The sequence below is a fragment of the Sparus aurata genome, chromosome 23, assembly GCF_900880675.1.
Source record: "Sparus aurata chromosome 23, fSpaAur1.1, whole genome shotgun sequence".
NCBI classification, from domain to species: Eukaryota; Metazoa; Chordata; class Actinopteri; order Spariformes; family Sparidae; genus Sparus; species Sparus aurata.
Genome location: NC_044209.1, coordinates 18,253,644 through 18,279,256, shown reverse-complemented (window position 1 = coordinate 18,279,256; position 25,613 = coordinate 18,253,644). Strand labels below are relative to the sequence as shown.

The window sequence follows — 25,613 nt, the reverse complement described above, 5'->3', positions numbered from 1 at the left end:
GTACTGTACAACTCATGCTTTAAAACGGTATAGACATTAAGTACAACTCAATTTAGAGCTACCCAATTCCGCTTAAAAAGAGTTCTAGTGAAATCAAGATGTCGGTGGATTAATCAGCCATCAGTGGGCATTTTTGTAGAGAGACAGATCTTCCACACGAATGGGCCTTGGTTTCGCAGGACGTAGCAGTAGATGCTTTTGACCTCACATCTATCAGGTTTTCAGTCACAGTTTGGTTCAGGGAAAGACCATCATGCTTGCATTCAAGTGTTGCTCCACTGTCACATCGATTTGGCAAATATTTAAACAAATTAAAGGGTTATTACGCAGTGGCTAGCCAGAAAGGACAGAAAAAAGGACCAAGACCACTGACACAACAGCATGAGGTGAATAAGACTCCACATTTGAAACATACATAATGTAAATCATCATTATCTCATAAAACACAAAACACACCTAAGTACACAAAGGTGAAATCCACTCTTTACTGAAAGCAGTTTCCCCATGTTTTACCAAGCCCACACAAAACATCAGAAATCAGATAAGTAAGACAATAAAGTTTTTTGTAAATATGCTGAAAATTGAATGAAAAAGTCAAAACTAAAAAGGCAGTTTTAAGACAGTGAGAACTAATAAGACCCAACAGTGATTGGAATGACATTATTCTTGATAAAGTGATTTTTGTCGGCATGATTGTAAGTCCCCAGAGTTTTTCTACATTTTGTACCTGAGTAGGTTTCAGACGTTTTTTTCTGCCTCTTCGGGACAGACAGATTCACATTAGAACTGAAGTGCAAGAAAGAAGATTGTCAACTCTACGGAAACGCCGTACATGTTGACGATCAAGAAAAAGGAAGCGATGGGAAACAAGAACGGATAATGGGAAAAAAAAAATGGAATCTTCACAGGTCACATCTTAACGAGCAGTAAATGTGAACTGCACATTTACTCTGTGGCACTACGCAGCTCAACATTAGTGCACCTAAGGCACATCTTAAAATACAGATTGTATAGCATCCGTACAACTTCAATACTGTCGATTCAACATGATTGTAAACTTCTGAAGGATCTGATTTGAAGAAGACCTCGTCTTCATTGTCTCTGACGCTCCTGCTTGAAGGCCACAATGAACTTCCAGGCTTCGACGTAGCTGGACAGCAGGATCTCGTTCGGGAAGAGCTCCTCCACGTCAGGGGGCATGTCCAGGTCTTTGCGCTCCATGTAAGACCCCAGCGTGTCTTTGATGCTTTTAAGAGACGAACAATACACTTTACTTGTCGTACTCACACATACATAAACACACCTACCCCTATCCAATTCTTCGTTTTACTTTACGGTCCCGTGTTATGTTCATTCTATGGTTCATTATTATTTTTCTAATACTGTCTATTGCTGCAGCAACTAAATTCACTCTTTAATCCGTTTTCACATGATTTCTACATTTAGAAAATCTAAAATGACATCATTTATCTTTACAAATGTATAGAAAGTCGCAAACTCACAAATAATTTGATACAAAAAAAAAATAATAAAAAAAATAATGTCTGTTTTACCTCCAGTCAGGATTGAAGGTCTCCAGTGCATTGGGCTTTTTCAGGACCAGCACCAAAAACTCGTGCATCTCCAGCAGGAAGCTGTCGGCGCTGTTCTTTGAGAAGAAGCCAATCAGCAGCCTGTGCTCGTCCTCACTCAGGGCCTTCTTGTACTTCTCCGAGACTCCCACGAATGGATCCTGAAGTACACAGGGAACACGTGAAGCAGTCAAAATAATGACAATAACCCTACACTTTTAAACAGAACCTTTGTTGAGGCCTCTGTAATACTACTTTGAATGATAAATGTGTACTGGTAGCAATGGTTGATGCCTTACCCTCTTGAGCCACAGTATGTTTTCTGATTTGAGTGAGGCCAGCAGCTGCCACAGAGCCACGCAATGCTTCAGACAGCACATGCTCAGGGTCTGCGGGCAATAAACAGGGAGAACATCAAGTTCTCTACACATAAAAAAAAAGACCTACACCAATTAAGACTTTGTTTTTTAAATCCGAAACTCAGCTCAGCACAAGTCGGATAACAAAAGAGCTGCCCTCAAGGACACGTATTGTTGGCATACAAAGAAAGTGCAGAACCAAGAGACGGGATAAAGTAACCGGTGTCTCAGATAGGCTGACCTTGAGGATGTGCGGAGCCATCTGGTTCTCCATCTGCAGCACCTCCTCCAGGTAGCGGGACAGCTGCATTTGAGGCTCTCCCCCAGTCATGGCGAGGAAGCCGAGGGCCACTTCCAGTGTGGACAGAGCCTCGCATACCTCGCTGTAGGAGTGCAGCTCTCCCGCCACGGCAAACAGGGTGAGAGTCTGGAGAGGCTCCTGTCGGCACGCAGACACGTGTTGTGTGATCTCATGAGGGCGACATGTTTAATGCACTGTATGTGATAAAACGATGGAACTTACTTGCTGCACTTTTGCTTTCACGTCCTTCAGGATCATCTCATAGTTGCGATCGTGTCTGTTCACTAGTGTTGGAATGCCCTGTGGGGAAAACGGACAGAGGCACGAGGAAAATGGGCTTTAACAATTTTCCCAAAGAAACAGGAGTCATTTTTTAGGGCAAAAGCGACCGCATTCTCACATTAAGGGTGAGGAGAGGTTTGCCCAGCAAGAAGCGGGAGATGATCTGATGCTGGATCTTGGGCAAGTCGTACTCGTGAAGCGTCTCCTGGCCTCTCGTGATGCTGTACTGCATGTTGGACAGAACCAGGGGCATCAGGTCCCTCTCCAGCTCGTAACGGATGACGTGCAGGTCAGTCAGATCTGCGGGGCTCACTTTGTAGCTGCAGGGAGGAACAAACAGTCAGCAAAGGGACATCATGGAAGTATTTTTTTTTTTTTCTATTTTGACATATTTTCTTGCTGTAACTTGCTAATTTCTGACACTATTTCAGTAAATCAGATCCACAAATGTGTAGCAGAATGCCTCCGGAGGAGTCATTCACACACTGTCCTCTCACAGCCAAACAAGTGAGAAAAATGTGGCAAGAGCGCCCCCACCTGGTCTCCTCTCCAGTGTGTTTATCCACACAGTAGACCAGGTCGTTGTGCAGGGCGATGAGGTAGCTGACGAGGGCTGTAGAGCACAACCCCGGGCCTTGTCGCTGTGGCAACAGCACCTTGAAGTCACTGTTGAGGTCCAGGTCGTCCTGGCAGAACTCAGCCGGGATCTTAATCTCGCCTGAACGACAAAAAAGTCAGATCAGGATGTCGGCCCAGGAGGGTGTTAAGTGCACTAAAGTGTGTTGTGTGTAAAGTTGGTGTTGGTATTTACCGTTAGTTGCCAGAGACACTCTGAGCTGATTCCAGGTTGTCAGGAAGATTTCGATGTGCTTCTTATACCAGGCTTTGAGGGAATCTGCACGCATGCACAAGAGAAAGGAAAAATTGAATCCAGAGTGTTCACATCCGAGGCTCCCGCGTGTGGAAGACATTTTGCCCTTTTAAAAATACTCAATCACTGTCTCCTTCCAGGTTAAAACAACTCACTTGTTGGCAGGCAGGTTTTTAAACCGCTCGTTGCCAGCTATTTTACTATGACATTTCCGAGAAACGGCAATTAGGAGCTGCGTGGGACTCTGCATCTCTTGTGCGAGTGAGTCATACAGTTAACAGAGTTGAGGAGCATTGGTGTGGACATTCGGTTTCAGTACCTGCTTTCTGATTGATGAGGAACTCTTCAATGGTGCGACAAGTCAGCTCAGTGACGTTTTGAAACTTCTTGACCAGATCTCTCTGGAGCGTGAGGATGTCAGGAAGGTGCTTCACCAGCCGGAGCTCTGCTTCCTGAAAACAAGCAGTGTCTCAGTGACTTGTTGAGAGATTTTTGATCTGTGATGAATGTGTGTGAAAAGTCCAGAATCAGCGTCTATATATGCATACTTTCGTAATCTTTCTGGCTGGTTCTTCTGCCATACAAGATGATATATGATTTCTGGGAATTGCGAAACCTTAAATAAACAAATCCATCACTTTTTTAGGTACACAAATCTTCTGACCCTAATGGATGCATTCCTCAGTTGCATTGATCATTCTGGAGCTTTATTTGTTGTTTTCAGAATCAGCAGGACATTCAAAGTTAGTCCCTCCTCCCCAGCTCGCAGCCTCGTCTAGGATGTCTGCATTCGATCTGACACCTTGAGTAAATGCCAGTTCCCTGAAATTGCATCCACTTCTCCCTCACTTGCATTTGTTCATGAATGTTGAAAGATATTTGTGGCTGCTGCTGTGTATCCTCGCTTAAAGGTCCTCAGAGAACCCTCCTCGCTCCTCGGAACTCAAATAAGCCCTCTGGGGAGATGGCGAACCAGAATGGTTTACAGTTCAAGTGGGGTTCAAATATAAAATAAGGCAATTGAGATGTAGCCATGGTCCAGCCCTGTTGCTGGCTCGTGGCTACACCCAGAAACATCCCACAACAACAGTTACAGACGCCGCCAAACGTTTCTAGTGAGTCATAAGTGATCAGTGAGAGGGATTATTTTTGTGTAAGTCTAACATTGTTTCTAAGATCCCACATCCTATTATTATACATATTATTTAAATAATAGTTGCCCATAAAATAGGTAATTATTCAACTGATTATCATTCATTCCACAATAATAATAAAGTCACATAAATTGCTGCATTAAAAATGCAATAACAATAATAGGAATGGATTCCTTTTACTTTTTTACATTGTTATATCGTTATTGTTGTATAAGAAATGTTTGAAAACAAATTCAAATGATTCCAAATGTCAATAATGAACTTTAAAACTCAACTCTCTCTATCTTCATTTATGAAAACCTCTGCATTGTCTTTTATCGATTACCAGTTTAAGCATCCTTTGAGGGGAATTATGTGTAAATAAAAAACTGCTATTTACACGGAAAAATGCAGTCGCACTTTTTTCAGCCATAGCTAGCGTCTTTAGTCCGTCTCTTACAAACTGCATACAAACTTCTCCAAGAAAGTAGGGCAGCTCGGACACTGCATGAGAGGCTAAATCCAGGGCAAAAAGCTCTGTAATCAGATCAAGTGATGACCTTTTGGACAGTTAGAGGACAGTTCAGTGCTCTTTCAGTGCACAAATCAAACTGAAACTGTAGAAGTTCTTTCATATGTCGCAACACTATGTTACTTGTGACCTAATTTAAGGGAGAAGCAACATTTTTGTACCCTTCAGTTTCGGAGTAACTTCTCCAAAAACCTGCTACGATAGATAGGACACATGTTGGGGGTCACCATTTTCTTACCTTGTGCAGGAATCTCCAGAGCACAGGTAGGGTATCTTTGCCGTCATTCTGCACCACAATGTGGGTGAGGCTCAGCAGAGACACTTTCTCCCTGCAGCTCCACACGGCATTGCCATGGATCAGAGAATTCGGGGGAACTGAGGACAAGAAGAGGCGAGGATCGCCAAACAACAGCTTCATGATTGGGTTGGCGGAGATGCGAGAGTCAGCTCGGATGATTGTGTTCACCTCCTTAAGCTGTCGATCCAAATGCTTTAGGAGAGAAGATGATAAAAGAAAAACGTGCAGTTTGCAGATCTCGTTCGCCAGGCAGAGTTATTTTCTGAAACGGTGTAATTTAGCAGTGTTTCTACCTTCAGCTGAGGAGTGATGATGGCGTTGCTCACTTCCATCTCCCAAACATTTCTCGCCTCTTTGGTGGAGAGCCGATTGTTGTGATGACCAGGCCCTGAAAGAAAGAAAAGAAGTGAATCTTGTGAATCTAGCGTCCAACTTCTGGAGTTAGGCAGGTCTCACAAGTTTATATAGTTACCACCGTGATATATTATCCTGAACTATTTGAAGTGCTAGATATAACATGGCAAAGAACAATCCTGCTACATAAATCCAACTTAGTGTTACTCTTTCCTGTGACCACTAGAGGGCACCCCTTCCTCTCTTTCCTCATTTTATGTCACTGTCCTGCAACTAACACATTAACAGTACTGAGGAAGGAAAGGGTCGTGGATGATCCAACTTTAGAAACATGCTTTCAACACCTTAAGAAAAAAAGATAAAACCGTAACATGGCCATTAGATGACACCTATTCAAACACACAAGCACAAGACAGTTCAACAGTGAGTTTGTTGTTATGATGCTCCTTACATTGTTGTGGCTGGAAGGGTTGCAGGAGGCTGCTGATGAGCAGGTGAACGGTGCTCACTGTGTCGTCCGTCCCCTTGCCCAGGGATCTGATGAGATGTTGCAAGTCCTTTCTCAGGTGAGCAAGAAGGAATGCACCCGGGTCAGGAACTGAAGGCTTGATGATTGCGGAGATAGACTGGAAGCACAAACAAAGATAATTATTGTCACACCTATAATTATTCATACTTTTTTGCTCTCACCTACAACTGCACCTTTAAACACTCAGTAATATATAACAGGAGGCACTAATGTCCATTTAAACTGTACACATTATTTTGTCCTAGCTACCTGTAGGTGGCGGCCAGCACCAAGCAGCATGGTCATGTGAGTGAGCATGCGGACAACCGTGAAGGGAACGGGGGACATGCTCTTTGTGTCCAGCATGTCTGGATTGTCCCTGCGACTGACGTCGCCGAGGATGTGGCCTGACTGAGTGCGGTCACCTCTGTCAGAGGACAATTAACACATGCAAATTAAAATAAAATATACACTATTTTACTTCCGAAATTGTTCTTCATTAAATGTTTTTCCCCAATTAAGGTGTAGATGACTTACTGGATCTGAGTAACTTGAAATCCCTGCACAGGATGGTGATCGTTTCCTCCAATCACAGCGCCACAATCCAAACAACGACTTGTTTCCATTGGCATGCCACACTACAGAAAAAGAAACAGGATGCATGGTTTCATTGTATGAAAAGAATACTACAAAATAAACAAATCATTACAAACAGACTTGACATGACGTACCTCTCCAATGGTGCAGGGGTGACCATTTGGACAATCTACGGTAAAGATAAAACACAATTAATCGTTGATGTTTGTCATCATGATGTTTAGACTCTTCAACTGTATTTCTAATATGAGAGCACATTTTTGGTCTGTTACTTACTGTACCACTGCAAAGGTCCCAGAGCTTGTTGAGCCACAACTAACATATCGTCCGCCATGGTAGGCAAGAAGGCTCTCTGTACCGACAGATAAAAACACTCAGTTCACCTCATGAAGAAGAGGAAGCCTTGTTGCCGACACTGAAAGCAGCTGACGATATACATACCTGCATGATGGCGGGTTCCAACGCCAGCTGCTGCAGGGGAGCCAAAATCCCGTGCGTCCCACAAAGCAAGACAGCAGCCAGGTGAATAGTTAAGTCCACCAACAAACACTGAGCACTGGAGGTCCTGGGACGAGCAGCCAGCGGCCCGAGTTGGTTGATCACCAGATTCTGTGCAAAGGCCTTCACCTCTGGACTGGGAAGGAATTTGGAGGTCTGGATGTAGGCCACCAGGGCGTCCACTTGCTGTAAGTACAAAGATTACAGTTTGCCCTTGAATAACAACCACAGCTCTTCCCAAAAGACGTCCCTGAGACTGTAGGATAACAAACAGCAGCACACTGCAAAACATGGACCAATATATTTATCCAGCGCCTTTTTCATCAGGTGTCAACTTCATGTATACATGCGTGTTGTCAAGAAAATACACTCAAAGCTTAACTAGATGCTTCAGGTTGAGCTGTGAGATGCAGCTGAGATACAAGTCTGCAGAGCTGGTGCAGACTACGGCATACATTAAAATGAAAATGTATCTGCTGAGAGTGTAGACACAAGATGTGAGTGGCTCATTGGGCCAATTTTAGAGTCTACCTCAGGTTTGGGATGAAAGCTTGCATTGGCTTCTCTGTAGAGAGTGGTGACTTCTCTGTACAACGCCAGCAGCAAATAGACTGTCGTCCACTGTGGTAAACATCCGCACCCCTGTGAATAAAGGAGCAACAAGATACCCGTGTAAACATGTACATAATGTACGAGCAGAATCCTGATGTGAGGTGCTCAGTTACCAACGAGAAAGTGATGTAACATTACCGCACAAGTCTCGTCCAGTCCGTCCACTTTTCCTTCCATAACAACCTTCTCCACAGCATTTCTGATAGTCTTGTAGTGTTCCCCACACACCAGATAATGGTCTATTGGAGTGGCTTCTTCACTCTGGGAGTAATGGAAATCAAACCAGATTATTTCAGTACTGTCTGGATCACATTCAGAATGAATACTCGCCTCCATTAAGGCACTGACGCCGAAAATAAAGATGTGAATAGATTAACCTTTTGTAGAACCTCTTCAGGGAAGAGCCAGCGCGTTGGCTCCGCACTGAGGAGTTTCAGGACAAACTCCACTCCATATTGGCTGCAGATCTTACGGATCAAGTAGACACGATACCAGTTGTTATTGCTGCGTCCACACAAGTTCACCACACTGGTCAGGAAGGCTGTGGTTCCATTCTGACCACTTCTTTGAGCGTCTATCATGATAAATACAGAAAGAAGACATTTTTGTTAAATAAACACTTTTGGAGATATGTACCAATCACAAACATCATATTTCAGTTCAGGATAAGTGGACATCATGAGAGAAACTAATACTGCATTCCACCAAAATTACACACCTGATTCTCTCAGTCTGTCTATGATGAGGCTAGCAGCCATATCCAGGTCCAAACGCACTCTGGCCACCTGCTGCAGGTACTCCACAGTGGCTGCTTCAGCAGACTGTGATTGCAGGTAGTCAGTGAGGAAGGTACTCTCATCCTGCAGACAGACCTGCTGGTCTGCTGTGGATCTGAACTGCAACCTTTCAAACATGGAATCCTAGAGAAAATGGAAACGGTAAAACATCTATGTACCTTATGAAAACAAGTCAGAAACTACAACACAAGGGACTATTTATTTTTACTGTTGCTGAACAAAGAAAAGGCTTTATTTAAAATATACAGTAGCATCTGATTTCATGTGTACCTCCAGGCAGTTAATGTACATCAAGTAGAGTTCAGTTTTGTCTGTCTTCTCCAGGATGTTGCTCTGCTCAACTGCCACCAGGTGCTGCTGCAGGTAATCTTTAACTTCATCGAAGCTTCAGACAGAGCACAATTTGTACAGAAAAATTAGAAACACGCCTTAAACTGTTAAAAATGTTAATAAGCAGGCCTTAATGTAGTGTGTGACCACCTCACCTGTACTTCAGCAGAAGTTTGAGCACTACCGAGCGAACCACAGGATTTTTATCCACAGAGTCGTCAAACGGGGAGAGCACCTTTGTCATTTGTCGAGTTTGTCGATTTCCTGTCACATAAACCAAAAGAAAAGGTAGTCAGAGCTGACGAAACATGTATAAGAAGAAACATGGTCTTGGAAAAAATGTCCTACCTCCGAGAACGGGGAGAGGGCTAGTCTCCACCATGAGAAAGGACAGCAAATGGAGGATGATATCTGAACTGGGGGGCGAGTTGTCCTTGAAGCACACGGTGGACACCAGGTCAATGAAGAAAGCATTGCACTGATTCCTGAACCGAGCGTGTTGGTTGATTAGAACCCTAAACAAAACAAGAGACAAACAAGTTGAACACACATTTTAGTGAAAGATTAATGAGATTCGCACAGCATGAAGTTACCTCGTTCCCATGTAGGGACAAATGACACCACACAGTACATCAAATAATTGTGTGTGTGTGAAGAATCGCACCATAACTGTGACTTTTATGAGCAACAACACAATTAAAATCAGTTTCTGTGGCTCTAATTCACATGCAGTTACCAACCTGATGGCGTCTGACGGCACGATAGGGAAGTCGTCTGCAACCTGCTGCATGCAGAGAGGACAGTACATCTGACCAGGGACCAACCACTGCTTGATGCAGGCTACACAGTAGATGTGTTCACATGGCAGGGAGAGCGGATCCTGGGGGTCGCCCATGCACACTGGGCACAGCCCAAAACCGAACCTGGATAAAACATGACAGTTGACCCAGGGTGGAGGAAGGGGAGCCTCCGATAAAATGCAAATATTAGAAAACAAAATGTCTACCTGAAGATGCGTTCGATGGCTTCATCTTTGCAGGTTTTGAGCAAACCAATTACTGCTGAAAATGCCTGATGAGTTTTTAGGTCTGAGTTCTTTTCCAGTACCTGAGGAATAAACAGACAATAGTGTATTTTATAATGGATGGAGGATTTCATGCGGTTATGAAAAAAGTAGGAAGAACCCAGACTAACCCGACAAAGTCCTCTTGTATGATCCAAGACTAAAGGTGTCAGCTTCTTCTCCACCTCTTCAATGCCCAGCAGGACGTGCTCCACAAACAGAGAGAGGGAAAATATCCGATTCCATCCAGCTCTAAGGGACAAACAAACAAACAATCGTCAAACTCAATACAGCTAAAGTAATATCTGAAGGCAATCTTAAATCTTAAGCAACTGGCCCACTTGGACCACTTGAATATTTTAAGTTCAGTTTTACTTACTGGACTCTAAGGACCATCGCCTTGCTTCTCTCTCCATAACGTCTCACACTTTCCTCCGAGCAGATCAGCTCAATGGGAACCTGGTGTTTTTTCACTTGTCTGAGCCAAGCCTGTCTCTGGGCGTCTGTGTCCAGGACTTGAGGTTCCAGGTACTCCACGCATGCTAAAGCAGCATACACATCCAGTACCTTGGAGACAGGGAGAATATGATCATTACACATTGCAGGCTCAAAAATCTTGATGAAAGTGGAGAAAGAGAAGTATTGTTTAAAATGCGCATATAGTCAAAATATGCTCACCAGTTCGACACTGTCTCTGGTATGATGATTCTCCAAGAGGTGCTGGGTCACCTGCGGCTCAATGCAGATCATTCTGGAGAAGTTCTGCAGTCGGTTCTTGAACTCATGATAGGCAGCATGGACCCATGGAAGAGATGCTGCTGTGTCGTCGGCTTTGAGCTGCAATCGCAGCTCATTAACACAGCAGTTCAAGGCGCCACACAGGAGCTAGAAAGGAGAATGATGTGCATTAGTATATAGGTGCAAACACCACCATAAAGATGTGGCCTGAAATTAAAGTGCTTCAAGTATTACAGAAAACCAACCTTCAGATCCTCCTCACAAGTCACGTTCATTGTCATGCAGATGAAATCCTGAAGGTAGCGGTGAAAAAACTCTGTCTGCATTTCTGGGTCGGCTTTCTCAATGTATCGTCCCAGTGGTGTTTTCCAGAAGAACTCATCAAACTCCAGTTGAGTCTGGCCTAAAAGACATATATACATTCAATGTTTAAGCAAAATTCAAAACATCAACACTGTAGTGACGTAAAAATTATGGATGGCACCTGACAAGGAGCCAATACCTTCATGTTGAAGTGCATGAACCCAGAGTTCCTCCAGGTAGTTCTTAATCCTCCAACTGAAGGGCATGCTGCACCTCATGTTCCTGTCTTGGGCAATGTAGTTCTGAACGAGGATTGTTCTTGTCTCGGACCTGTAAAAAGAGAAAAAAATAAAGTTTGTGCAAAGTAAACAATATGTAAAATATAATTAGTTATAGGAATCTGGTATTCTTCTTACAAACTGGAATACAACCACCACTTACTTGTGGTCCAGCGTTAGTTGGGGGATTGTCAGCAGCTTATCATTGCCAAAGATATCTAACCACAGCCTCTTGACAGATTCACCACAGTTTATATCTAGTAAGATGTCCAAGTTTTGGTCACGGTCAATGACAGAAACCAGTTGCGCCAAGAACGGAATGACCACAGCCTGAACACGCTTCCATAAGGTTTGCCTGTCAAAAACACCAAAAAGTTAGCAGTGCTCTTCAAAAAACATAGGAATATAGGCAAACATAGCTATGTTGAATTCTGCGAAGCACTCACCGGAAGGTGCCTCCTTCTTGCAAGGCATCAATGTTTGAGGCCTCCTTAATGACCCAGTTGCTTTTGATGGATGATAAGGTGTTGCCATCATGAATCGCCAGCAATGAGTGAATACGCCTCTTCACAGTCTCCAGAAATTCACCTGAGAGTTAGATAACACGTTAAGCAATGCAACAGCTGTAACAAAAACAAAGTCCTGAAATAAAGTTGTGGTTGGTACCCTTTGTTTCGTTATTGTCACTGAGCAGCGTCAGCAGGATCTCAATTCTCCGAGTACTGCGGAAGCCACTTTCCACCTGGTCCCTCAACATGCTGACTGCACTCTGCACACAGCTCCGCACCAGTGCTGTGGTGTCCACGACGCTATCACAGCCCTGCAGCAGAAGGACACACTGGTCAAAAACTAGTGTCTCAGGTAACCCAGAATAAAATGACATGTCACTGTAGTCAGGGAATCAGACTACAACACTTTTTTCTAATTTTTGAGGTTTTCCCACAATAGCGAATGAAAATACGTATGTTGTCTACACTCACATTTTCCTCAAACTCCATTTCCTCCGGCTCATTCTCAGAGTACATGTCATCCACCTCCATGGCTGTAGGAAAATAATTTTGTGATTTAATGCCCCAAAACACAACCAAGAAATGTTATGTATAGACAAAATTATAGTTTGCTATCGATCACTTATCAGTTACCTTCAGACTGATTCGTCTTTGTTTCAAACATTTGACTGAATGTCATGTTTTGCAAGGCTTTGATGTCTGACACGATGTCCTTTGATCGTCTGAGGTCATCAATGTGAGCTGATCTCCAGGGGCCTGTAAATATCAAAATGTCTTTAGATTGTTCTCTATTCTTCATGCAATGTGATAACAAATGTAATATTTACAAGTACAAGTTGTAATACCTCCATGAAAGCCGACATAGGAAGTCCCTCCTTCCATTCTTGGAAGTCTGGTGATAAAGTAGACAAACACCTTGCTCGCCATGCTCTCCTGTGTTATCTTGTTGATTTGATTTATGGATGAATACCTAGAAATGAACGGTAAAACTTAATATGGCAAAATGACAGTGGTGCATATTCAACAGAGAGGAAACGTTGGGCTTACTTTGCGGATGCAATGAGATTGGCACTATGAGAGGCTTCGTCGTAATCACACTGAATGATGAGGATCTTGATGCAGGGGCCAGTGTTACTGCCTCCATTTTGAGCTATGAGGAAGTTCCTACAAGAAAACAGGAATTGAGATCATACCTCAAGTTCAAACAAGTTTAGTATATTCCTTGCTAATACACTACACAAAATAAGTTAGGGATATTGGGATGTGGGTGCATATATGCATGTGCATAGGTGTGCAATTAAAGTTCAATGAAATGTGTTGCATTATTTTTAGGGACCAAAAATATTAGCAAAATACAAAATAAAAATTCAGATATGTCACAAAATAAACAAAGTGAAACACTAAAATAACCCAATATCTGTGAATCTTCAGTAGTTTTCTGAAAATACACTATGTCCCTACTAACATACTCTAACAATACAAGTAACAAAAAATTACCCTGTCTGTTTTGTATAGATTTCTTCAAGATTACCAGTATTCACCAGAGATGTAACAATTCTCATAGCTTTGTAAATTTACCTTGTTAAAATACCAACCAATTGTTAGTGTCATTTGCCATAATTGTGACCAAAAGCAAAATTATACATTCCCAAATATATCAACAAACCTGATCTTCTTGAGGAAGGAGTGCTCTGTGTCAAACTGCTGCAGCGAGAGAAGCTCAACACAATGCAACACTTGCTCCAGTGGTTCCAAGTCAGATGCTGTCAGAAGTCTGGAGAATGTTGTCACCTGTGGTTTAAAATTACAATTATTAAGGATTTATAAGGATTTAGAAATTCATTACAAACAGTTTTTGAAACTGGTATTGAATAGTAAAGTTGTATGGTAAATGATTAAGGTTACCTCTGTGAAGGAGGAGTTGCAATGCACTTCCTGTCTAGTGTGTGCAAGAATGAAGTCAGCTAAACAGCTGTTGGTCTGCTCTTCAAAGAAGACCCTGGCCAGGTGTGCACTCTCCACTTTGGGAAGGCCTGTGCAGTCCAACCGCACCACTGAGTCTGGCGTAGCACATTTGAGCAGTATGAGTTTTGCCTCATCCAGAACCCCTCTCTCAGGATCTGACATCTCCGAAGTGTCCTTCTGCTTCTCAATCACTTGAAGTATCACGGAAGCACATGTGTCTGAGTGGTAGCCAATGAAAACATCTGGTGGCTTGTACTTGTAGGTCTGAGCTGCTGCTGTGTTTTGACTGTTGAGAGAAACAAAAAGTTTCACCCATTTCTCCAATTCATCTACCATCCTCTTCTGTTCAGTTTTAAGGACAGTGTGGATGTCTAGGTAGTGCTTCTCCAGCCTGTTGATTAGAGGTATCGGGAACTGTTTGTAGACGACCTCTCTTTCCTCAATGACAATTAGCCTGAAGTCTTGGTGCACCCTGCATTTCACACGGTGGGTTCCCAGTCCAAGGTCCACATACTTCTGTCCTCCCAAGCAGACATAGTATTGATTGAGTGCATCGTAGAGACTTTCATAAAGGTTCTGCAAGTTTAGGAGCACAACTGTCTGACCAGTCTCCATGCAGATCTTGACTCTGTTGATGTTGCGGCAGATTTGGGTGTACTCTTGGTCTTTTGGGAAACTGGATCCAAAGATTATTTCTGGCTGACTGTTTTCTGAAAAGAAGGTTTGCTGCAGGATCTGCAGGGCTGCATAGTTCTTTGTTAGCACCAGCAGATACCGACATTCTTCTTCCAGTCCAACTGCCTGAATGTTTTCTCTCACAAACTCAATGGTACTGATGTTCTCCAGGTTGGGTGCGATATGCAGTCTTTCTGTAAAGACGTTGACTGCATCCACCTCATTTTTGCCACTGAAATTTCTCAACACAGCCTTGGCAGTTTCCTCTGCAGTCGGCTTCCGTTGAGATCCCTTGGCCACTGCAAATATCATCTTAATCAAGCTGTAATAGTCACGCAGGCCAAAAAATCCTTTGCCTTGTTTGCGGCAGATTTTCAAATAGGCTCTAGCAAAGGGTTGGAAGAAATCCCTGACCTTCTCCAAAACCATTGCATCTGATCTGCAGATGCCTTTCGCACTCTCAACAAGCTCCTTCTCATCAGGATCACCTCGGGAGACAAAAATGCCTCTGTTCATCTTTGCGGGGTCTAAAGCCCAGTTGGAGATGCCTATGAATCCAACTTTTTTGTGTGGTAGTGGCTCATCATCAATGCATCCCTCCTCTAGCAGCGGATGAAGGGTTTTCAGTGGCATCTTAGGAGAGTCCTCAGCCAGCCCAATCTCGTCGAGGACCACCACTGAAATGTATTCGTCCAGGTTCTTGCCTTCCTGGAAACGTCCGCATTGCTTGAATGTATTGATGATGCCTTCTGGTGTTGAGTGAGGGCTACACTGGAAGGACACCAAATGGATCTGTTTCAGCATTTTGTAGAGGTCAGAATGAGCAGCTTGGCCCTGCATTGCATCTGCCACCAGAGTTTTAGACAGAGATTTTGAACTTCCAGGTTTTCCAACTAGGAAGAGAGGGATCCTTAGCTCAATGCAGAGAACCATCATGAAGACATTCTCTTTGAGGGCATAGTTTCTTGCAATGGTGTCTCCCATTGGCACGCCGCTCAAGAGTAAATCTTGCATGAGTGAGATTTCCTGCATTACCTTTGCCGGGCTGTATTGTGGTAGGCTTCTGCTGACTTTCTGTCTGTATTTATCTTTATTTTCGAGGCAGGCATGATAGCACACTCCTATGGCCATGACTAGAGACCAGAGCACAGGGTCTCTGACCTCAGGCTGTCGCTGATGTCTTTCAGTCTTCTCAGCGTTTTGTTTAGTCTCAAAGTCTTCAAGCTCTGCAAACAACTTGGCGTGGTTTTCATAGAACCAAACAAAACACTGCATGCAGCGTTCTACATCTCTCAGGCTGACAAAGCTGCATTCATCCTTTCTTGTCCGCATATACTTCTGTGAAGCTGAAAGGACATCTGTGATGCACTTGATGTAACTTTGATCCATTGCTTTGCTTTCAACCACTCTTTGCACAATCTGCTGGATGTATATTTTCTCTGTGTGATCATTTAACTGTCCAAAGTCCCACACCAGAGGGATCATGCTCGGAGGCAATGCCTGGACTCTATAGACCAACTGGCGGAGAGGAATGGACCCAAGCTTTTCATCTGTCTCTTCAGCTCGAACTCTGTACCCAAGGCCAGCAGATTCCAACCTCTGAATCATCTCATCTGTGTGTTTTCGGTAAGGGTTGCATGCAGCGATGATCTGCAACCCATAGTCTTGTGTCAAACTTTCCCCCTTTACCGTCTTGTCACAGAGGACCTCCTTAATGCTGCTGATGGCCTCAGTAGTGTTGGCCTCATCAAAGAAGAGAACAGAGTCAAATCCATAGTCTTGCTTGTTAATAGAGGCAATGTCTTCTGCATCTCTGACTTTGGTGTAAATCATCTCCGAAGTAGTCCCTCCATGCACCTTGACCAGTTTCATGTTCTCAGTGGCCACCCCACTCCTACGGAGCTCACAAAGGAATTTGATGAGCCTCGTCTTTCCACACCCTGTCTCTCCCATGATAATGACAGGGATGCCACACCTGAACCGCATGTGGATTGCCAGCATCTTCAGGATGTTGTCAGTTGTGAGCTCATATGTTTCATCTGGGTCAAGAGGCCACTGGATACCAAGAACATTGCAGATTCGCTCTATTTTCTCCCCTCTTGGAAGGCAATCAAAGTCGATGTTAAAGGGGACTCTCTGGAGCTTCAGGCCTTCATACAATGCCCTTGTCATGACATTCTTTTTTATCACCCTTCCAGAGGTGGGCTCAATTGCATCAACAGAGTTCTGTTCATTGGGCTGAAGATGGAAACCAATGAAGGTCATGGATACATGGTCATCATTAAAGAAGATGTATGGATGTGGCTCTGTTTCCCATCGCTTCCTAATCAGAAAAGGAGCCAAGTCTTCATCTTGGACACCAGTCAGGTCCATCTGCTGCCTGCCAGGACTCTGGTCAGAGATGCTGAGGGATGGAGTAGCAAAGTCTTTTGCCATCAGAATCATGAAGTCAACCACAAAGGTTTTGAATCCAGTCAGTGTGTCTCCAGTGAAAGTAGCATCACAAAACACAGAGGTCTCACAGTCTTGCAGCTGAAGGTTAAGGAACCATGCAAAGTTTCTCAGTTCTGCCCATGACGGGTCCATGATTCCACAGTACATGAGAAGCATCTGAAGACATTCCACGTGGGATCCTTCAACACCTTGATATGTAAACACATCAAGATCACTGTGGTTGTGAAACCGTGTGAGGTACTGGTATGGCCGCTGAAAGGCTGCACTCTTGAATTCTTCCTCATCCATCAGTGGGTCATCAGAGCTCACAATTGTGGGGTCTTCTTGCTTCCTCATCTCGATCTCTAGCACCTCTTTGGGTGGTCGGCAGAAAATATTTGGAAACACATCTGTGAATGTGCCACTCACAGTCTGGTCCTACGAAAGAATAGAGATGAAAGTATGACATAGAGTAAGCAGTGGTTTAAAATCAGATGTGGATTTCATCAGTTGTAAAAACTCCTACCTGCCGTGAAGGATTTCTGGTTGATTTGACAGTCGGCTCTAACATTTCCATGAGATACAGGTGCCTGTTGCTGCACTTCCACATCTTCCCCTCAGAGTCCATCATATAGCGCAGAATCAACAATTTGAAAAGGAACTCATGGAGACCTTTCTGCACCTTTTAAACCACATAAAACACAGTCCATTAACATAGCATGTAAGCTGTTGAGACATATCCTACTAAATAGGTTACAGCATACACCGATCAGCCACAACAGTAAAACCAGTGATAGACGTCAATAACATTGATCATCTAATTACAATACAATGTTCTGCAGAGAATCCTTGGGTCCTGGCATCTATACTGATGACATTTGCCATGCACCGCCCATCCAAATAACATTGTTGACCAAGTTCACACTCTCATAGCAAGGACACTCCCCATGGCAGCTCAAGGAGTCGAATACCCAAGTTCCCAATTGAGAACATGTACGACCCATGGAGGCCTCACCCACAAATATACAGGACCCAAAAGATCCACTACAAACATCCTGGTGCCAGACGACGCAGGATATCCCCAAAGTCTTATTACCATGCCTTGACAGGTCACAGCTAACAGTATTAAGCATGTGGTTTTAATGTTGTAGCTGAATAGTGTATGTATCACTCAGCTGAGCATTAACTTGTAACTCATTGTTACCGATGATGTGATGTCAAAATGGAAGATCATGACTTCTTTTGTCTTTGGTGTGTTCAACAAAGACTGAAGGATGACGTTCTCATCAACATTAGGTTCAATCAAGCGAATGCATTTCATCACCGACGACTTCTTGGTTGAGTGCTTCAGGTTTTCATAGAGCCTCTTGATGTAGAGAGATTTACCTGGAATTTATAAAACAAAAAAGTTGTTTTGAAAGGTATCAATAATCTCTGTAGATAAATATCAACCATGAGTGAAATGAGGAATAATAAAATAGCGGAATAATGTAAATGTATACACACCAACACCAGCCCTTTTAGATGAGATGACACCAACGCACAGTCGGTCTTTGAATGCAGCTGCAGCACTGCATTGATCTGCTGGGACAACAAAGTGTCTGTGGAGGTATCGTTGGATCCGCGCCAAGGACTCCTGGGGAATCATGTGCAATCTGTACTGACTGAAGGCTGAAGGAAGGTAGGCATGTTCTCTTTCTGAGCTGCAGATGATCACAAGTCCGTAGTCTTTCCTGCTCTGCATTTTCATTCGCTGGAAAAAGTTCTCAACTTTAGAGCTCACATCATAAGTGAGCAGGTCTCCATACAGTAAAGAGTATATCTTCTGTCCACTGTAGCCAATGCTGAGACAACGTCTGAGGAATAGCTCCACCTGTTCGTACGGTGTCGAGGAGTTGCACACAAGGACTTCATCATAGGTGGGCAGTGTCTCTCCTTCACTACTCATGTAAATGGAGATGCAAGCTGTCAAGACCTCATCATGCGGGCACACTATGAGATTTGGATGTCCAGTGGCCAGGCCTTGAGGCAGATGCCTCTTTATGAGATTCTCCATGTTATCGTCAGAAATGTCTTCTTCGCTCTCGTCTTCTTTGCTCTCATCTCCTCTGTTGGCCAGTAACTCCAAAAGTCTTCCAAGACTTTTTACATCAAGAATGTCTGGAAGAAAATTCTTCATGTCTCTCATATAAGTATTCCATATCAGATCAAATTTTTGCAAACCATTAGCCTCCACAAGACTTGGCAGAGAATCCAATCCACTGGGGCAGCCTGGGACTCCTGGCTCACTTGCTGGAACCACAACAAACGTCTGGAACTCAATGTCCTCATTTTGCTCTTCTGGTTTGGTCAGGAGTTCATACTGGAGTTCATGCCCGACCTGCCTTAAGTCTAAGGTTGTGCAATTTGGTTTGACAAAGGAGAGCATCATGAGGACTTGGTCCTCCACACTGGTTCTCTGTGTCAGCTGGCTGCACAGGTAGACAATCTGTTCGGCTGTATAGTAGTTCAGGTAGTAATGTTGAGATCTCTGTTTGTCCACAAAATCCCTCCAATAACCCAAGCATTTCTCCATTTTCCGGCAAAATTCTGGAAGCTGCTCTTCTATGCTGCCATCCTCAGTGACAACACTGACAACATTACCCAGGTTGAAGTCCATCATAATGCTTGGTTCAAAGCTGTTTAAACAGCAGTTGATTTTTGCTTCCCATTGTCTGAACAGAGGATTCCCAGCAGTGTAGAGGGCAATGAACGCGTCAGCTAGTCTTTGAACACTGGCAAAAACCTGAAAAAAAAGGAAAACCAAGTCAACACTGTTAAGGTCAACATATAATATTAGCTATGAGCCTTTTAATTGTGATTAGCACATCTTCTTCACATAGTTTATTGTTGATTTTATTTTGCATTCTATTTATTATTTCAAGAATTGTTAACACTGTGGCTTTTGTTAATGTTTAAAACCATTTGATGCATCTTCAACGATAGAAAACACTTAACTAAACTTTTTTTGATTATAAATAATTATCAACAGTATGTATAGAAGCTGCATTAGAATTACTGGTAGTATTAGTATTATCATTAGAGCTTATATGCTTAACAAAATCACCTATATTAATGAAATAGGAGGGAGACGTTTTAAAATACCTCTGCAAAATGATCAACTTCATTCTGGCCTTGGTCCCCTTTCCCAGACATGAGCATGAGTTTGTTCTGCAACTCCCGCAGGTCCTCGAGAGAGTAGCAGCGCATCTGCTGACCCTCATCATGCTCCTCTGGAATCTGCAGCTTCAGGACAGTGTCGAGACTCAACTGGATATGAAAAACAGAAACACAGTCTTATATATCATTTTGTAGAAACTTTGTTATCAGAGACCACCTCTGTGCTGCATGGAAATAGGGATTCCATCATCTTTTATATCATTATTCACCTTGTTTACACCTTGTGCGCTGATGAGGTAGATACCCTTGCTGTTGATGGCCGACGCTAAAGACAGAGATGACAGCTCCACTGACCCATGACTGTCTTTCACAGTCTTCAGCCATTCCAGATGGCGTGCACTGTCCCGCTAGAAAAGAAGAAAACATTTCTTAATACAAGGTATATCTTAACCAGGAAGGCATTCATAAATTATGTGTGAATGAGAGTAAAAATATCTTAATGTCTGGAGTCTTTCTAGTTGATCTTTGCACATATTGCCCAGAACAACATAGTAGGCAAGTAGGGAAACAATTAGTAGTATTAGTAGTTTTGAATGAATGAATGAATGAATGAATGAATGAATGAATGAATAGTTTTCATAAGGCATCCTCTTACCAGTTTTTTTGGTAGGTTGCTATCATTCTCCAAAGCTCTCCAGAGCTTCTTCAGCACCTCTCTGAAGCCACGAAAATCAGAGTCCTGTTTGAGCTCATAGAGCACTGAAGAGTAGCCAAGGACCGCATCATGGAAGCAAGCGACACGATCAACATCCATGTCATTCTCCCCCGCAGAGATTGAGGCCAGGTCAACAAACACCTTCAACTCATTGATATCTGCAAGGAAATTACATATTTAATTTAGTAACTTGCCTGAGTTAGTGTTAAAATAAATAGTTATTCTTTCTGCAGATTACAAACACTTACCTTCAAGTGCATCTTTTACCCATTTGACAAAGTGCTTTCTGAGTCCCAGCTCCTCTAGACACAGTCTGCGAGGCTCAGTGATGTCCACAAGAACCTGCTTTGCCTGCATCAAGTCATTGTCAATCCGACTGAGCTGCTCTTTCTGAAAGTTGGCATGATTCTGAAGACAGGAGATAGTCAAAAGTTCAAGTTAACCTTGCCTCAATACCTCTGAGTAGCTATCAGAGACAATCATGAACGTCACATTTCTGGGTATAATATGGCAACTTACAACTTTTGCAAGCGTCTCCAGAACCTTGAAGTCCCCTTGAAGACGAAGTGTCCTTTTGACCTTCATTATGATTTCGGCTGAAGCCACAGCAAGATGAAGCTCATGATACTGTTCGATCTGTTGAACCCTGCTGTGGATCCACTGTTTGTCAGTCGATTTATCAATTCTGCACATGATGTCCAGGTCCTGTGCAAGCTCTTCGTACTTGCCCTTGAAATCGCCAAAGAGCAGTTTTACCTCCTCAAGAGTTATAGTATTATTCTTCAGACTGGTGTAGATGTTATTATAATCAACATAGCAAGGCTGAAAAATGTCATCATGTATCGTCTCTGGTGTTGCCATAATGTCCGCTATGTCATGCTGATCAGGATCAACATCTTCCATTTCTGAAGCGGCTAGGTGTTTGGCTTGTTTCTCCCAACACACTTTGAACAAATAACTCTCTCTGAAGGTGTACAGGACCTCTGCCATGTTTCTGATTTCTTCATCCAGATTGAAAAATGTGACAACACCAGCCAACTGTGAGGGTATCTGGTCCAACTGATGAACCTCCATGAAATGGTTCAGGGGCATGACCTCAATGTTGACCTGTTGTCTCTCTTTTATGTTGCCAAAATCCACTATCATGGAAATAAAACAAACATGTCAAATTGGAGGCCACTGCAATAACTGCATAATAAAATAGATTAATTTTCCTGACATGATCCCCATACCTGTCATATGTTCCTCAAGTTTTTGACACATTGTTAAGAGGACATCCACAAGCTCCTTCTCATGGTACACAGCTTTTACTTCATCTTCTCTCCACTGCAACAGCCTCTTCATCTTGGCATTGTCCTTGTATTGTTCATTCTCCGAGAGGCAATCTGTTAAAATCATGTCACACACACATATTTTAATATTTCAGCACAGGCCAGTACCTGCTATTATATGAAATAAACGAGAAGACTGCTTTTTACCGATCTTCAGCAGATCTAAGAAGGCATTTCTCCTCTCCAAAATGATATTGAGCAGGCTGATCTTAATGCGTCCTTGGACCAGCTGATTGTTGATGGCTGTGAATGCTGATATGGCGATAGCAAATCTGCCCCGGGCATCTTCAGAGAGTTTCTCAATCAGCTTCTCATCTGAACCTGGAGAAGAAACAGAAATTACATGTCAGCACTTTCTCAGGTTGGGTCTTATTGGGTCGAATTATTTTCCAACCAGTTTGAGGCCTAAGATTGGACTGGACCTGAAATACCGGATTTCACCACTAGATCTGTACAAGACTCAGCTGCTTGGCATCTTGCACCTATAACGCTTTGAGGTCGGAAGTCGAAAGTTTGAATTTGAAAATTCTGACCTCAGGCATTGTCTGGTATGCACCAAATGTAGCAGCACTCTAGTCCACCAGAGCAACTGCAACACGTCATGTTTCCATTTCTAACAACAATAATTCAATTGAACTTTTCTTCTTCTCAAGTTTAACATCAGAACGATAAATCAAATAAGAGTTCAGCTGAGTGTAACTGGAGAAAATATGGCACATGATCATGCCAAAAAAAGATGGTGAGCTACTTTTAGCAGGAGGTGGGAAAATAAAGTTACTATAGCTTGTGCACATTGTAAATACAGCATACCATGTAGTTGGAAAACGTTTTTGGCGGCAGTCCAGGAGAGGAGGTGTTGAAGGACCACTTCTTCATCTTCCTCATACCTTCCTTGACCGTCCCTGGGCCAGGATTTCTCAATGATGGCTGAGATGAGCTTTCCAAACTTCCAGTTTATCTCAAGCCTCTCAAGGAGTCTTCCCTCAAACTTGTTCTGCATATGAAGAAAAAACATCCATTAATATTACCATGCATCTTTTTAAGAGAAGCATTAAGATTTTATTTGTAATTTCTGCCTACAGAATAAAGTAATTCTTAAAAATGGCCATGATCATTATATGCAATGCCATTAATATATGTGGAATTATACATTTCATGAGAAGTCTTCATACCTGACACAAAGATGTGACAGCCTCCAGAGCACACTTCTCAACACTTGCAGCAACATGTGGATGGGTTTCACGTAATTCCTCTATCTTTTTACAGTAGAACTCAATTTGATCTAGAGGTGATTCCTAAAACCAGACAGTATTTAGTATTTTATAGATTGCTCCAAAAAATGTATGCCACACTTAATCATCATAGTATTGCAACAAGTCAGTCAAACTTCAGGGATATCAATCCGTCCATTAAGGAAGCACAACTGATTGTGAATCTATTTTACCTACTTCAGTGAAAAATGACAGGGACAACAGGTGCCAAGCACAGGCAAAAGCGAGACAACCCCCAAAATGGGAATGGCAATTTCTCATTCCTTATCCTGACTGATTCTTCTCTAGTTTTGTGTTCTGCTAGCATCCTTGTCACTACTGGTAGCATGAGGTGGTAATGAAGGCACTGATGCCACTGACTGGCTCTTTCATTCTCATGACTTAAATCCAATTGAGCACCTATGGGACATTATGTATCGGCGCATCCGACGCTGCCAAGTACCATCAGGGACTGTCCAGGAGCTCACTGATGCCCTGGTCCAGGTCTGGGAGGAAACCCCCAGGGACGGCAAGTTGGATCAGTCTGTGATTTGAATTTTTTACTTTGATATTTGGCTTGATTTTGAATCCAACCCCTAATGATGATGATTTTGGTTTCCATTTACTGTTGTAAAATTATTTTGTTCTCAAAAAATTATACTATGTACATCAACAATGAATTTCAACTTGGATAATAAGTTCATCAAGATCTGTGATTAAAGTGTTCCCTTAATTTTTTCGAGCAGTATATTTTGAACAAAAAATAAGGGTGCCTTACATACCTTCATGTACTTGCCCTCAAAATCCATTGTGAATTTCTGTCTCCATTGTTTTGTGCAAAGTTCATCTTCAAAGTGGATGGAGATTACGCTGTTCCACATCTGTCAAACACAACCGACAAAAGAACCATTTTCCAGCTTTCTCTACCAATGACTGCTATGAGCATCACCATGTATGACTTGTGTTTTACTTAGAAAATATAACAAAAACACTCACTTCAATCTCTGCTGCGGTCCCATCTCGTAACAGGGATGACCAGCCTCTGTTAAGCAAACGCTGCCTAAAGGAAAGGCTGATCCAATTTCTCATCATGTCCAAAGCCTGAGAGATGGAGTCATTTGTATACTGCTGCTCTGTTTCCATTTCTTGATTCTCCTAAGTGAGATTAGCACAGTATTTGAGACTAGCAAGACTTAATAATGTCTGAAACGCTAACAGCTCACCCTATAAGATTCACTTGACATACCTGTTGCTCGTTACAGTGAACAAAGTCTGACACTGATGCAACCAGATTCATACAGGCCACAGGAATATCAGGGTAGTTCTGGGTAAATGATTCTGGTTTGACTCCTCTGCAAACCTTCTCCAAAAGTTTCACTGTTGTCACTAGGCACGCTCTCCTGTAAGCCTCAGTAAAACGACTGTGAATGAAACATGAATAGAAGAAATAGAAGAAGAAAATAAAATGACGCATATCATAAACATGTAACCTCCCATGCATTAATTTGGTGTTGTGATCTGCACAGCAAATGGTCATACAACAATATTGTCTGAAAAAACACAGATCTAACATGTAAACTATCTGTACAATAACAATTTAACCAATAAATAGAAATGGTGTCTTTATCTTTCACAGCATGCCCTCAAGATTCAATTTAAAATGTAGAAAATTTAGAAAAGAAATAAATCACCTGTATTTTCCCTCAAGGAGATTACCTTGGATATGTGAGAGGATGTCAGACACTGTCTGTAAAACAGAAATCCAAAAACCTTAATTAATTTATAATCACACTAAAATGTTTTGTTTTCAACTAGGGTTTCTACTTACTGTTACTGTACTGGCAGTAATATCGCCGGGAGCCTTGTTGAGAAAAACATTCAGCATGTCCAAAAGCTCAGTGTTAATATTGATGACACACTCCATCAGATCATCAAATGTCATCAAGTACAAGCAGGACCGCACTAAAAGTGCATCCACTTCCATTAGGTGACCGTTGTTTTTCACCGCATTCACCAGTGCTCTGAAAACAGAAGTGTAAGCAATATTTACCAATCAGCCACAACATTAAAACCACCGACATGTGAAGTTAATAACTGTGATCATATTGCTGCAATGCCATGTTGTGCTGGGAGACCTTGGGCCCCGACATA

The 25,613-nt window shown here is 42.7% G+C and overlaps 1 protein-coding gene across 2 annotated transcripts in view; it reads right to left on the bottom strand.

The window, feature by feature from the left end:
* Positions 1-461: 461 nt before the first annotated feature.
* The window catches only part of rnf213a (ring finger protein 213a), a 33,622-nt gene continuing 8,470 nt past the window's right edge, over positions 462-25,613 (bottom strand). For both annotated transcript variants that reach the window (XM_030407675.1, XM_030407676.1), the window contains exons 13-69: positions 25,291-25,483; positions 25,154-25,209; positions 24,709-24,883; positions 24,459-24,617; positions 24,245-24,343; positions 23,385-23,507; positions 23,023-23,206; positions 22,360-22,533; positions 22,114-22,266; positions 21,401-22,020; positions 21,130-21,289; positions 20,822-21,039; positions 20,436-20,573; positions 20,152-20,316; positions 18,514-19,792; positions 18,212-18,393; positions 17,534-17,689; positions 13,840-17,445; positions 13,601-13,725; positions 12,982-13,098; positions 12,780-12,904; positions 12,568-12,690; positions 12,406-12,467; positions 12,092-12,245; positions 11,872-12,013; positions 11,589-11,780; positions 11,347-11,477; positions 11,090-11,247; positions 10,785-10,991; positions 10,486-10,673; positions 10,238-10,358; positions 10,050-10,150; positions 9,784-9,966; positions 9,392-9,558; positions 9,199-9,307; positions 8,984-9,098; positions 8,635-8,836; positions 8,294-8,490; positions 8,055-8,177; positions 7,836-7,946; positions 7,248-7,490; positions 7,083-7,158; positions 6,941-6,975; positions 6,747-6,847; positions 6,480-6,636; positions 6,153-6,327; positions 5,641-5,735; positions 5,288-5,539; positions 3,704-3,836; positions 3,325-3,408; positions 3,051-3,231; positions 2,632-2,833; positions 2,454-2,531; positions 2,172-2,369; positions 1,871-1,960; positions 1,554-1,732; positions 462-1,246 (exon numbers count right to left, since the gene is read on the bottom strand). In XM_030407675.1, the coding sequence (XP_030263535.1) occupies positions 1,093-1,246; positions 1,554-1,732; positions 1,871-1,960; positions 2,172-2,369; positions 2,454-2,531; positions 2,632-2,833; positions 3,051-3,231; positions 3,325-3,408; positions 3,704-3,836; positions 5,288-5,539; positions 5,641-5,735; positions 6,153-6,327; positions 6,480-6,636; positions 6,747-6,847; positions 6,941-6,975; positions 7,083-7,158; positions 7,248-7,490; positions 7,836-7,946; positions 8,055-8,177; positions 8,294-8,490; positions 8,635-8,836; positions 8,984-9,098; positions 9,199-9,307; positions 9,392-9,558; positions 9,784-9,966; positions 10,050-10,150; positions 10,238-10,358; positions 10,486-10,673; positions 10,785-10,991; positions 11,090-11,247; positions 11,347-11,477; positions 11,589-11,780; positions 11,872-12,013; positions 12,092-12,245; positions 12,406-12,467; positions 12,568-12,690; positions 12,780-12,904; positions 12,982-13,098; positions 13,601-13,725; positions 13,840-17,445; positions 17,534-17,689; positions 18,212-18,393; positions 18,514-19,792; positions 20,152-20,316; positions 20,436-20,573; positions 20,822-21,039; positions 21,130-21,289; positions 21,401-22,020; positions 22,114-22,266; positions 22,360-22,533; positions 23,023-23,206; positions 23,385-23,507; positions 24,245-24,343; positions 24,459-24,617; positions 24,709-24,883; positions 25,154-25,209; positions 25,291-25,483 (13,426 nt within the window). In that variant the 3' untranslated portion in view covers positions 462-1,092. The remainder of the gene's footprint in view (positions 1,247-1,553; positions 1,733-1,870; positions 1,961-2,171; positions 2,370-2,453; positions 2,532-2,631; positions 2,834-3,050; positions 3,232-3,324; positions 3,409-3,703; positions 3,837-5,287; positions 5,540-5,640; positions 5,736-6,152; positions 6,328-6,479; positions 6,637-6,746; positions 6,848-6,940; positions 6,976-7,082; positions 7,159-7,247; positions 7,491-7,835; positions 7,947-8,054; positions 8,178-8,293; positions 8,491-8,634; positions 8,837-8,983; positions 9,099-9,198; positions 9,308-9,391; positions 9,559-9,783; positions 9,967-10,049; positions 10,151-10,237; positions 10,359-10,485; positions 10,674-10,784; positions 10,992-11,089; positions 11,248-11,346; positions 11,478-11,588; positions 11,781-11,871; positions 12,014-12,091; positions 12,246-12,405; positions 12,468-12,567; positions 12,691-12,779; positions 12,905-12,981; positions 13,099-13,600; positions 13,726-13,839; positions 17,446-17,533; positions 17,690-18,211; positions 18,394-18,513; positions 19,793-20,151; positions 20,317-20,435; positions 20,574-20,821; positions 21,040-21,129; positions 21,290-21,400; positions 22,021-22,113; positions 22,267-22,359; positions 22,534-23,022; positions 23,207-23,384; positions 23,508-24,244; positions 24,344-24,458; positions 24,618-24,708; positions 24,884-25,153; positions 25,210-25,290; positions 25,484-25,613) is intronic.